The sequence below is a fragment of the Phyllobates terribilis genome, unplaced genomic scaffold (assembly GCF_046119375.1).
Source record: "Phyllobates terribilis strain yellow unplaced genomic scaffold, ASM4611937v1 Scaffold_1__5_contigs__length_1240528914, whole genome shotgun sequence".
NCBI classification, from domain to species: Eukaryota; Metazoa; Chordata; class Amphibia; order Anura; family Dendrobatidae; genus Phyllobates; species Phyllobates terribilis.
This window is the reverse complement of record NW_027362761.1, coordinates 1035424647-1035437321: the sequence shown is the minus strand read 5'-3', so window position 1 is coordinate 1035437321 and position 12675 is coordinate 1035424647. Positions and strand designations below refer to the sequence as shown.

The 12675-nt window shown below is 45.4% G+C and overlaps 1 protein-coding gene across 1 annotated transcript in view; it reads right to left on the bottom strand.

Moving 5' to 3' along the window:
* ASIC5 (acid sensing ion channel subunit family member 5) overlaps window positions 1-12675 on the bottom strand; it is a 59913-nt gene that overhangs the window by 38356 nt on the left and 8882 nt on the right. The window contains exon 3 of the mRNA XM_073649477.1: window positions 8842-9079. Within this exon, the coding sequence (XP_073505578.1) occupies window positions 8842-9079 (238 nt within the window). The remainder of the gene's footprint in view (window positions 1-8841; window positions 9080-12675) is intronic.

Here is a 12675-nt window from a genome sequence, read left to right as displayed (position 1 = left end):
GCCCAGCAGACGCCGACGTCACAGGAGCGCGACGCCAGGTCCTCTACCCCGACGATTGACTGCGGAGCCGCGGCCTACGGAAGAGGATCTCCGGAAGGTAGGCCACGGTCCACTAGGGGGGAGGAGGACACCAGGAACGGACAGCAAGATGGTGGACCGGCAGCAGACTAAGCTGCCCAGCATCGGCAGTGCCCCAGTCGTCGCCGGCCCCGACCAGCGCCGGGAGAAGACGCGTGACGCAGGAGCGGTCGCGGGAGCAGGTAAGAGGAGTCTCCCTGTCCCGGACGCTGCCAGCGTCAGCCTGCTCCCGGGCCCCCTGGTGGAGCCGCTGATTCCGGGCGCTGCAGACACCGACCTGCTCCAGCCCCCGCAACAAGCCCTGCGGCCAAGCCCTCCAGCCCTGGGCACTACCACCACCAGCCCGCGCCCAGGCCCAAAGTTGCACCCTCTGACCCCGGGCGTCATCAATGGCGACCCTCTCCACGCCTGGTCGCAAGGCCTGAACTCCCCAGGTGCAAAAGGACTGTACGCCCTCCACGTTAACCAAGGAGGAGCTGCAATACTACCAATACGAGGAAAGCCAAGAGGACCCGGACGGGTCTGAAGCCTACACACAAGAAGGAGCAGGAGGATGCCGTTACTGAAGTACGGTAAAGTGGAACTGTACATAGTTACCCGTAGGGGTACTTGTGTTGCTAATTAAAATATGGTCCCCGTTGGGACAAGTGTGAACTGTTCCCGTGTGTCCCTTATCCTTAACCAGGCTGAGGACTGTGAGCAGCCATCCCATCTCCCCACAGGCTGAGGACTGTGAGCAGCCAATCCTTATCCCCACTGGCCGAGGACTGAGAGCGGCCATATCTTGTAAATATTATGTGTTTCCAGTTATTTATAGGAGTCCTTGGTGGATTTACCGGGAATCCTTTGTACAGTTAGTGGAGCGTAACCCAGGATGGACTAAAAGACTGTTAAGGACTCGGGGTAGGACAGACCCCTACCTGGTTACGTCTCCCTGTTTTGGTGAAATGGACACCTTGCTTTCTTCAAAGACTGCACCCGGTTACGGACACGCCGTGACCAGCTTTATGCGTTTCCTTATTGTAATGTTATTGTTTATACTTTGTTATGTTACAAAAATATGTTTAGTCCCGGAGTACTAAATTTCACTAAGGGGGAATGTGACACCCCAGGGGTCTGGTTGCCACAGTGATAGAGATATTATGTCTGAGAGCAGGTGGGAGGTCCTTTGGTCAGGGATCCTGTGCATGCCACACCTCCTGCCCAGTCTTGGGAGGGGAAGAACTTCCCCTATATAAACCTGGGGCTGAGGCAGGGTAGGGAGTTCTGAGAGGAGAAGACAGGGAGCAGAGCTGCTCTATGGGCTCTGCTCCACAGGCAGGCCCTGTCCAGGGGCCTGAGCCTGGAGTCAAGGAGAGTAGAGACAAGAAACAGCAGAAGCAATACTACTACGAGTCAGGAGCTGGCAGCTGCAGAGCTCGCCCTGACTGAGAAGCTTTCTTACCGGACCCGGCGTCCGAGGCTGTGGGGACTAACTCTTACCCAGCAGCAGAAGCCGACCGGCAGGGGATTTCAGGTCCTCAGGCCCAGAAACCCGAAGGCACGGTCACACGCGTGGGACCAGCACCGCCATCGTGGAGCGGAAGCCATTAGAAGGCCCCGAGTCACCGGCCATACGGGTGAGCACCACACGGTACACTCAGGGACGTGGGCTACTTATATCCGCTTCTAGCAAGGTAGCCAGAAGAGTACAGTCAGTTTGGGAGGCCTACAACTCCGCCTGGCCAGGGGAGATCCCATCTGCTCAAGGACTGACCAGGCCCCGTTCACTAGCAAGTACTCCGGGAGGGTCTATCGTTGTTACCAGTAAAGACCCTGAATTACACCGCACCGTCTCTGAGTGGTTCCTGCTACCCCCATCATCCACATCTGCTGCCCTGAGGCCATACCCCTCCCGTTGGGGGTTATACCATCTACGCTGCACCATCCATCCACCGGCCTCAGCGGACTGTCCTGCAGCGGCAGCTCCATAGCTGCATTCAACGGGTGGCGTAGTCGTCCTGCATCTACCGCTGTTACATCGCCGCTCAGTTTGACTCCCTGGGCACGGACCGGGTCACCGCCACGAGACTACAACCCTCAAGAGATCCGGCTCCGGGTAAGCTCCCGCGTGCGCAACGCAGCGCGACACAGGCCCAGGGGCGCGTCACATACTGTGGAGCAGGGGTCTCAAACTCAGCTGGTTATATGGGCCGCACATAGAAAAAATGTGAATTTGAAGGGCCGCATTCTGTGCAGGACAAGATGACATTTTTAGTGATGTCATATTTTTTCTACACACCTTTTGATACATTTTTTTAACATTTTTGTCTTGTTTTTCTATTTTATTCTTTTAAATGCCATTCATCTTATGGGTTATGGAACAGTTTTATAGCTTGGGTGTGGAGATAACAAACATGCACTTTTTTAGTTTACTTTAGTTTATACATAAAACAGAATTTTTAGTGTCAAAAAAATTGTCATACTTTATTTTGAATTTTTTTTTTACATTTTTACAAATTTTATTTCCTTTCGGTGTCCTCTAATTGGCCACAAACAGTAATCTTGTCTTAGAATTGGCACCATATAATAATTCTGACCAACATCTTATAGTAATGTCCCCATATTGTAGTAATATCCCCATCCTAGTCCCCCTCTTGTAGTAATATTCCCATTTTATAGGAATGTGCCCATCCTGGTCCCCATCTTGTAGTAATGTCCCCATCCTGGTCCACATCTTGCAGGAATGTCCCCATCCTGGTCCCCATCTTGTAGTAATTTCCTCAATTCTGCTGTGATCAGCATGGGAGCTCCGATAAGTGTGGGCCGCATGAACCAGCATCAGGGGCCACATGTGGCCCTCAGGCCACGTGTTTGAGACCCCTGCTGTAGAGCTTAGAAGGATTCAGCTAGTCAGTTTTTAATCATGTGATATCATAGAGCTAATGGAAAACAGAAGAATTAACTGGGTAGAAAGGCAAATTAAGCAATTGTAAGTACACAGTGCCATATGATATAATGATTGCAATATATTAAGAGGATAAAATTTTATGGGAGTGCTTTTTAATACAGAAAATGGAGTTGATTTGATTGACCTCTTTCTTTTCTATGCTATTAGAACGGATCCAAAACAGTGCTGAGCAGAACAGCTGAATCAGATTTACTAGAGACATAGGACTCGATTCATCAAAACCAGAACTCTTACGTAAAAGCTTTGAAAAGTCACAAAATTTAGACACAACTCGGAGTTAGGGCAAAATTTTGCGGCCTTTGGCAATCTGGTGCCAGTCTCTTCAAGCTGTGACAAAATGAGCAGAGCTGGAACGGGGTGACTGCCACTCGTCAAGTTCATGACGCATCTTACTCCAACAGGCCCCCTATAGACCGGCGTGAACAGTGCTGGTCTTGTTACCTATAGTCCCGAATTATCATTGCTGTTTCTCCTGGTGTTTCTGGAGTAATTTGCTCTCTTCTAGTGGCTTTAGTATTTGCATCTAATTCGCTACACATTTTTCACCACTTAAGTCCCCCTTCACATGTCCATGTTTGCAGTACGTGTGGCATCCGTCTTTGTCACTGATGCCACACGTACTCATTATAACCTATGGTGATCTTCACATATCTGTTTTTTCCGGCAGCATCAGGGCCAGCTCCAGCTTTTCGTGGGCCCCAGGCGAAAGAGTCTTAGTGGGCCCTTCTAAGTATTATGGACACCACATTGTCCTCCATACAGTATTATAGGTACCACATAGTCCTCCATGCAGTATTATGGGCATCACATAATACTCCATACAGTATTATGAGCACCACATAGTCCTCCATACATTATTATTGGCACCACATAGTCCTCCATATGGTATTATTGGCACCACATAGTCCTCCATATGGTATTATGGGCACCACTTAGTACTCCATACAGTATACTGGGCCCTATCTAGTGCTCCATACAGCATAATGGACCCCATATATTGCTCCATACAGCATAATGGGCCCCATATTTTGCTCCATACAGTACAATGGGCCCTACATATTGCTCCATACAGTATAATGGGCCCCATATTTTGCTCCATACAGTACAATGGGCCCTACATATTGCTCCATACAGTATAATGGGCCCCATATATTGTTCCATACAGTATAATAAGCCCCATATAATTCTCCATACATAAAAAAATAAATCAAATACTCACATCTTCGGGCTCTTCAGAGTTTTCTCTGCTCTGCAGAGTGCACTGCTCGGCACAGAGGGCGCGCTGTAGTGATGTCATTGCGCCCTCGGCTCTGAAACATCACAGAGCTCAGGTGCAGGGGGAAATTATGGGAGAGGGAGCATCAGCTGACGGCCCTCTCTCCCATCATTGTTTTCAACTGTATCGGGATCCAGGATGCTGAAACAGTTGAAAGTACGATGCGGGTGGGGTGAGCGCTGGCACCGGGCCCGCCCCCTGACTCATGGGTCTTACCCGTCAAGTGCCGGTGTCCCAACGGCGAGTGGGCCCCCCCATTAATCCAGTGCCCCGACACTTGCCAGGGTGAACCAGGTGGTGACGCCACCCCCCAGGCAGCACGGATGGCATCCGTGTGTTGTATGTGTTTAACATTGCAAGGTATAGGAGAAGCTTTGCAATTTCATTCTTTCTTTATCCATACTGGAAAAAACATGGATGGCACACTGATGCAAAACACTGATGACACCAGTACTATTATTCCCAGTACCAGTTTTATACAGACGTGTGAAGAGGGCCTTACAGAGAGTCTGTCAGCACAGAATGACTGTCAAACCAAGTACAGGTGCTTGGATACAGCCACTATAAAAATCGCACCTTTAGTGTTTAGTATCTCGCATGAGAGAATTGCAGCACAAGTGCGGAAGAGAGGGAGAAAGTAATTTCTCCATCTCCTCCACTGCCGGCGTCCGCGGTGTTTTGCAAGCACCCATAGACTTGCATCGTTGTACGCCGTCTGATATACGCTGCCATTCGCAGCATGCAGAATTTTTTTTTTTCTCACGCCGACTCGGCATGAGAAAATAAACATTAGTCGGCACTAATCCATAGTATAATGTTGGAGCGAGTGCTATCCGATGAAACATTGAATAGCACTCGTCCGAGTTATACGCTGGATAAATGCCAGTGTGAGCGAGCCCTTTCAGTATTAGAATCGCTGCCTCAATTCTTCAAAACTGAAGTGTGATTAGGTATGCTAACATTACTGATTTATTACCACTACTACTACAACCACCTCACGTACCTGCACACTTTTGTTGATTTCAGGGGAGAAAATATTCCAAAAAAAGATTTGGACCATTTTTTCTTTGAAGAAAAATAACTTTTCAATTTCTGTATGTTTTATCTGAATAGAAGGTGTGATACAATAAGTGGGCAGTACCTGTCTACTACTTGTTAAGCCTCACCTTGGAAAATCAGCTCAAATGGGTTATAAATAGTGATGAGCGAGCATGCTCGCCACTGCTCGGTACTCGCCCGAGCATCTCAGTACTCGAGATGCTCGGAGCTCGCCGAGTACTTTCGAGATGCTCGGGCGGGAGCTCGGGTCCCCGTCCTGCATGTTTGGCGCTATTTAGAGCTCCAATACCGCAGGGATTGTCTACCACTCACTATAATGTCACAGCCATGGTGGTTGTGGCATTACAGTGATTGCCCAAATCGATGGGAACATTGCTCACAGTGAAACATGAAAAGCCGGCAATTCCTCAGCGGCATACACCGGTACCCGACAATTTAGAACAGAAAGAATAGAGCATCACACATAGATTAGATAGATAGAAACATGTCAGTCACATATATAATAAGTACAGTGACAGTGTTGGTTACTGTACTTGTTATTTAGTGTTAAAATAAAGGATTTATTAAAAAAAAAATAATAGTGTTTTCATGCACCCGTCTCTTTAAAAAAGCCGGCCGGCAATTCATCAGCAGCATACACCGGTACCAGACAATTTAGAACAGAAAGAATAGAGCATCACACATAGATTAGATAGATAGAAACATGTCAGTCACATATATAATAAGTACAGTGATAGTGTTGATTACTGTACTTGTCATTTAGCGTTAAAATAAAGGATTTATTAAAAAAAAATTGGCGTGGGGTTCCCCGTAATTTTAGTCTCTAGCGGAGGTTAAGCAGACGGTTGGGGCAGATGTTAGAAGCCTGGGAAGGGGGTAATACCCATGGAGCTTCCCAGGCTACTAATATCAGCCCCCAGCAGAATACCTAGCATGCTTTTTTTAATTATTTCATGAAATTCATGAAATAATTAAAAATAAATTGAAGTGGGGCTTCGCCCTATTTTTGTGTCCAGCCAGGTACAGCATCCAGGAACGGGCTGCCCCCAACCACCAGCTGCCTATTTGTACCTGGGTGGACACAACAATATAGGGAAGCCCTTTTTTTTTATTATTTCATGAATTTCATGAAATAATTAAAGCTGCCATCCAGCTTGCCATGCCGCAGACACTGAGAAGCGCAGGCATGCTTGCGCTCCTCGGTGTCTGGCTGTGACAGCATCCAGATGAGCCGAGTTCATGTCCAATGAACTCAGCTCACCTCATGCACGTCACTGACAGCATGGGAGAAATCTCCTGCGCTCAGTGCTTCAGCAGGAGAATTCTCCCACGCTGGGATGGCATTGAGATGACAGGCTGGATCGCAGCTTAGCGCTGCCATCCAGCTTGTCATCCTTCAGAGACACTGCAGAGCGCAAGCATGCCTGCGCTCTGCAGTGTCTATGAAGGATGGCATCCTGGATGGCAGCGCTCAGCTGCGATCCAGCCTGTCATCTCAATGCCATCCCAGCGTGGGGGAATTCTCCTGCGCTCACCGCATGCGCAGGAGAATTCTCCCACGCTGTCAGTGATGTGCATGAGGTGAACTGAGTTCATTGGACATGAACTCGGCTCATCTGGATGCCGTCACAGCCAGACACTGAGGAGCGCAAGCATGCCTGCGCTTCTCAGTGTCTGCGGCATGGCATGTTTATTTCAATTAAAGGACTTAATTCTTGGTGTTTGTGTTTTTTTTTAACTTTCACTATGGGGTTAGTAATGGGGGTGTCTTATAGACACCTCTCCATTACTAACCTGGGCTTGATGTCAGCTGGCATTATAAGCTGACATCAACCCCAACCCTATTACCCCACTGCCACCACTACAGGGCAGTGGGAAGAGCGAGGCTAAGTGCCAGAATTGGCGCATCCTATGGATGTGCCATTTCTGGGGCGGCTGACGGCTGGTGTTTCTAGCCTGGGAGGGGGCCAATATTCATGGCACCCTTCCTGGGCTATTAATATCAGCCCCCAGCTGTCTGCCTAGCCTTTTCTAGCTATTAAAATAGGGGGGACCCCACGTCATTTTTTTTGGGGGGTGTCCCCCATTTTATTAGCTGGTAAAGGCTAGGTATTCAGCTGTGTGCTGATATTAGTAGCCTGGGAACCTCCGTGGGTATTACCTCCTTCCCAGGCTTCAAACATCTGCCCCAGCTGTCTGCTTAACCTCCGCTAGAGACTATAATTACGGGGAACAATACGCCAATTTTTTTTTTAATGAATCCTTTATTTTAACACTAAATGACAAGTACAGTAACCAACACTGTCACTCTACTTATTATATATGTGACTGACATGTTTCTATCTATTTAATCTATGTGTGATGCTCTATTCTTTCTGTTCTAAATTGTCAGGTACCGATGTCTGCCGCTGATGAATTGCCAGCCGGCTTTTTTAAAGAGACGGGTGCATGAAAACACTATTATTTTTTTTTAATAAATCCTTTATTTTAGCACAAAATAACAAGTACAGTAACCAACACGGTCACTGTACTTATTATATATGTGACTGACATGTTTCTATCTATCTAATCTATGTGTGATGCTCTATTCTTTCTGTTCTAAATTGTCAGGTACCGGTGTATGCCGCTGAGGAATTGCCGGCTTTTCATGTTTCACTGTGAGCACTGTTCCCATCGATTTGGGCAATCACTGTAATGCCACCATGGCTGTGGCATTACAGTGAGTGGCAGACAATCCCTCCATGATTGGTGCTCTAAATAGCGCCAAACATGCAGGACGGGGACCAAGCTCCCGCCAGAGCATCTCGAAAGTACTCGGCGAGCTCCGAGCATCTCAAGTGCTGAGATGCTCGGCCGAGTACCAAGCAATGGCGAGCATGCTCGCTCATCACTAACTGACATGTTTCTATCTATCTAATTTATCTGTGATGCTCTATTCTTTCTGTTCTTAATTGTCGGGTACCGGTGTATGCCGCTGATGAATTGCCGGCCGGCTTTTTTAAAGAGACGGGTGCATGAAAATCGGAGGGCACTAGTGTGTTCCAAGTGCCCTGTTATGTTTTTCATGCACCCTCCTATATACCCTGCCTGCCTGTCTGCCTATATATTCTGCCTGCGTGACGTTTAATTGAGCACCGTTCCCATCGATTTGGGCATTTTTTGACCTTCTGCAGACCGCCGGGGGGACCACCAGAAAAATGCTCGAGTTTCCCATAGACTTACATTGGGCTCGTTGCTCGGGTCGAGCATCCGAGTATTCCAATGTGCTCAACCCGAGCTTCGAGCACCCAAGCATTTTAGTGCTCGCTCATCACTAGTTATAAATAATTTTTTAATCAAAATTTGATACGGTAGTCGTAAATTACACTGCTAAGTTATGATTGTTAAATTACTTTTTGAAAATCATTAATCATGTATACCAGTACATTACTATCTATCTTTCATTAGAAATTACTGGAAGAAATCAAATAAACTTTACCTCTGGGTAGCATGGAATGCCAAAAAAATTACACTTTAATAATGTCCTGTTATTGATATAAAATCCATGGTTTTTGGTGAAGTCCTTAATGCTGAAATTTTGGTTAAGTTGCAAAAAATCAATTACTTCCTGTAAACTGTCAAAATTTTCCCCGCTATTCGAAAAATGAAGAACTGTAGACACAATGTTCCACATTAAAAATGCAATACTCAGATTATTAACAGCATTGGTTTGGTACCTAAAATAAATGAAGAAGATACAGATTAAGAAACATTGGCAGGGCAAGCAGTGGGAATTACTATCATTCCCCAAGATTCCTCTTAGGCCTCATTCACACGTCAGTATTTTTGATCAGTATTTCTTCAGCATTTGTCTGCCAAAACCAGAAGTGTCTTCAAAGCACAGAACGGATGTCAATCTTTCAATTATAGTTTATCTCTGTAAGTTCCGCTCCTGGCTTTGGCATACAAACACTGATGCAAAATACTGACGTGTGAATGAGGCCTTAGGCTACATTCGCACATGCATGTGCCATGGCCTTAGGGTGTGCATTTCTTTTTCAGGCAGCACACAGACTCGTAGAGTTTCATTGAACTATACACACATCAGTTTTAAAAAAGGGTCTCAGAGAATGCCCTATGCTCATCTGTTTTGTGGATCAGACTTGGCCATTAAAGTATATGGGGATCATGAGGCATGAGAGATGAAAATAGGAAGACAGACTTTGTACTTTAGTAATCCAACCTAGTTTCATCCATTTTTAACTGATTCATTGTTAAGAGTTTAAAAAAAGTTCTGATATTCTACCTTATTCAGGGTAAAAAGGATGAGAAAAAAACAAATGCTGCTAGGATGACACCTGAGAAAAGATGGGTCTGTTTCTCTCTAATGGTAACAAACAGAAGTCAATCTAACCTTATATGCTTACTAGGCTCGAGGAAATATATCCTGCATCCAGGAAAAGCAGAGGGAGCTATAAAGAATCGTAGGTTTGTTTGGAATGATAGGGAGGTGTGGGTTGCAGACCACCTGCATAGTTAGTGAAGATGATGTTTAGTTAGCGCTCAGCCAATCAAAGGTTAATTTGCGTTTTGTATCTTGATGTAAAGTTGTTACTCTTGATTTGTACATCAACAGTAAAGCACAGAAGAAGCCCTGAACTTCTATGTCACTGTCTCTAACTGCATTTGATCCCATTTTTACGTAACTAATCTGCCACTATATTACATATCTATGTGTCATGCTGCACTCTGGTTTGTATATAGTAGAGTCACAGTAGCTTGTGCCTGTTCACACTTGCCTGATATACTCAAACACATACACAAGGGGCCGCCATCAGGGCATTACTGCCATTACTGTTGTATGGGGCCCGGTGAGCAGAAGTATAGACGGAGGGGCCCAAACTGGGTGAGACACGTTATGCAGCCTGCTCTGAGGTAGCACATCCGGCCACTGTATAAAAGGCCTGGCAGATTACGTGGCACGCTGAGGCCCGGACTAATTACTTTACTTTGCTTTATTAAGCCTCGGGGCTCCAGTCACAGCCACAGCTACTTACATTGCATGGCCGCAGCAGGAGGGGCCGGCTGCATCTAACATCAGTGATGTCACATGCTGCCAGCCCACCCTCTGTTCTTAAGCTGCCAGCGTGCCCCATGCCCTTGCGGCACATTGTATGCTGGAGTTGAGGGTTCGAAAGTGATGACGTGTGCGCGCCCACCCACTCACCGGTCCGACCTCCCATTCCTCCGCCTGATGGCCCACCCACCCACTACTCTTCTAGTGCCCCCCCTACTCATGCAGTGTGAAGTTTGAGGCCAACTGTCTGCTGCTTGCAAACTACTAAGTACTACTAAACTCAACCCTACTGACTGCAGCCTGCAATAACGTACAGTTGCCTATCTTAACCTCTTCACGCTGTGGCCATTTTCCGCTTTTGTGCCTTTGCTTTTTGCTCCCCTTCTTCCCAGAGCCATAAGTTTTTTACTTTTCAGTCAATATGGCCGTGGAATGGCTTGTTTTTTGCGGGACAAGTTGTACTTTTGAACAACACTATTGGTTTTACCATATCGTGTACTAGAAAACGGTAAATAAAATTCAAAGTGCGGTGAAATTGCAAAAAAAGTTCATTTCCACAATTGTTTTTTTTTTTTGTTACCATATTTACTAACTGCTAAAACTGACCTGCCATTATGATTCTACAGGTCATTACGAGTTTGAAGAAACTAAACATGTATAGTTATAAACCCGTAGTGCCTCCATTTTTCAGGATCTGAGGCCAGGTGAGGGCTTATTTTTTGCTCGCCGAACTTAATTCTGGCGTTTTGATTTTTTTTCTCATTACGCCGTTTACCGATTGGATTAATTCTTTTTATATTTTGATAGATCGGGCAATTCTGAAAGCGGTGATACCAAACGTATATTTTTTATTTTTTATCTTTATTGTTTTATTTTGAATGGGGCAAAAGGGGGGTGATTTTAACTTTTGTATATTTTTTTTATATTTTTTAAAACATTTTTTTTTTTACATTTTACCTGCTTCAATAGTCTCCATCGGAGACTTGAAGCTGCAATCATCTGATCGCCTGTGCTACACATAGCAGTGCTCCAGTCCTGCTATGTATAAATAAAGTGCTCACCTGCTATGAACGCCGACCGACCCATGTCGTGAATGGGTTAAAGGGGATATCCTAATAACCTAATAAAGTTGAAACCAGAAGTTTACATACACTATATAAAAAGACACATGCATGTTTTTCTCAATATCTGACATGAAATCAGAATAAACCTTTCCCGTTTTAGGTCAATTAGAATTACCATAATTTTTAATATTTGCCAAATGCCAGAATAATGAGAGAGAGAGAATGTTTTAAGGCATTTTTATTACTTAATGCAAAGTCAAAAGTTTACATACACTAAGATTACTATGCCTTTAAACCATTCTGGACTGCCCATATGATGATTTCATGTGTTTTAAAACTCCTGATAGTTTTTTTGGCAACATCTGAGTTAATTAGAGACACACCTGTGGATATATTTAAATGCACACCTGAAACACACTGCTTCTTTGTGTAGCATCATGGGAAAGTCTAAAGAAATCAGTCAAGATATCAGGAAGATAATTGCGGACTTGCACAAGTCTGGCTCATCCTTGGGTACAATTTCAAGATACCTGAAGGTGCTTCGTTCATCTGTACAAACAATTATATGGAAGTACAAAACAAGATGGAATGTTCAGCCATCATACCGCACAGGAAAGAGACGGATTCTGTGTCCCAGACATGAACTTGCTTTGGTCCGACATGTGCATATAAACCCAAGGGCAAAAGCAAAAGACCTTGTGAAGATGATGGCGGAAGCTGGTAAGATTGTGTCAATATCCATAGTGAAACGAGTACTGTACCAACATCAGCTGACAGGTTACTCTGCCAGGAAGAAACCATTACTCCAAAAAAAAAACATAAAAAAAGACAGATTAATGTTTGCAAATGCACACAAGAACAAAGACCTTAATTTTTGGAGACATGTCCTGTTGTCTGATGAAACTAAAATTGAACTTTTTGAGCATAATGACCATCGTTACTTTTGGAGGAAAAAGGGACAAGCTTGGAAGCCTAAGAACACCATCCCAACTGTGAAACATGGGGGTGGCAGTATCATGTTGTGGGGTTGTTTTGCTGCACTGGCGCACATCACAAAATAGATGGCATCATGAGAAAAGTAGATTATGTGGCAATACTGAGGCAACATCTCAAAACATCAGCCAGGAAGTTAAAGCTTGGGTGGATGGGTCTTCCAAATGGACAATGACCCGAAGCCTACTGCCAAAATGGT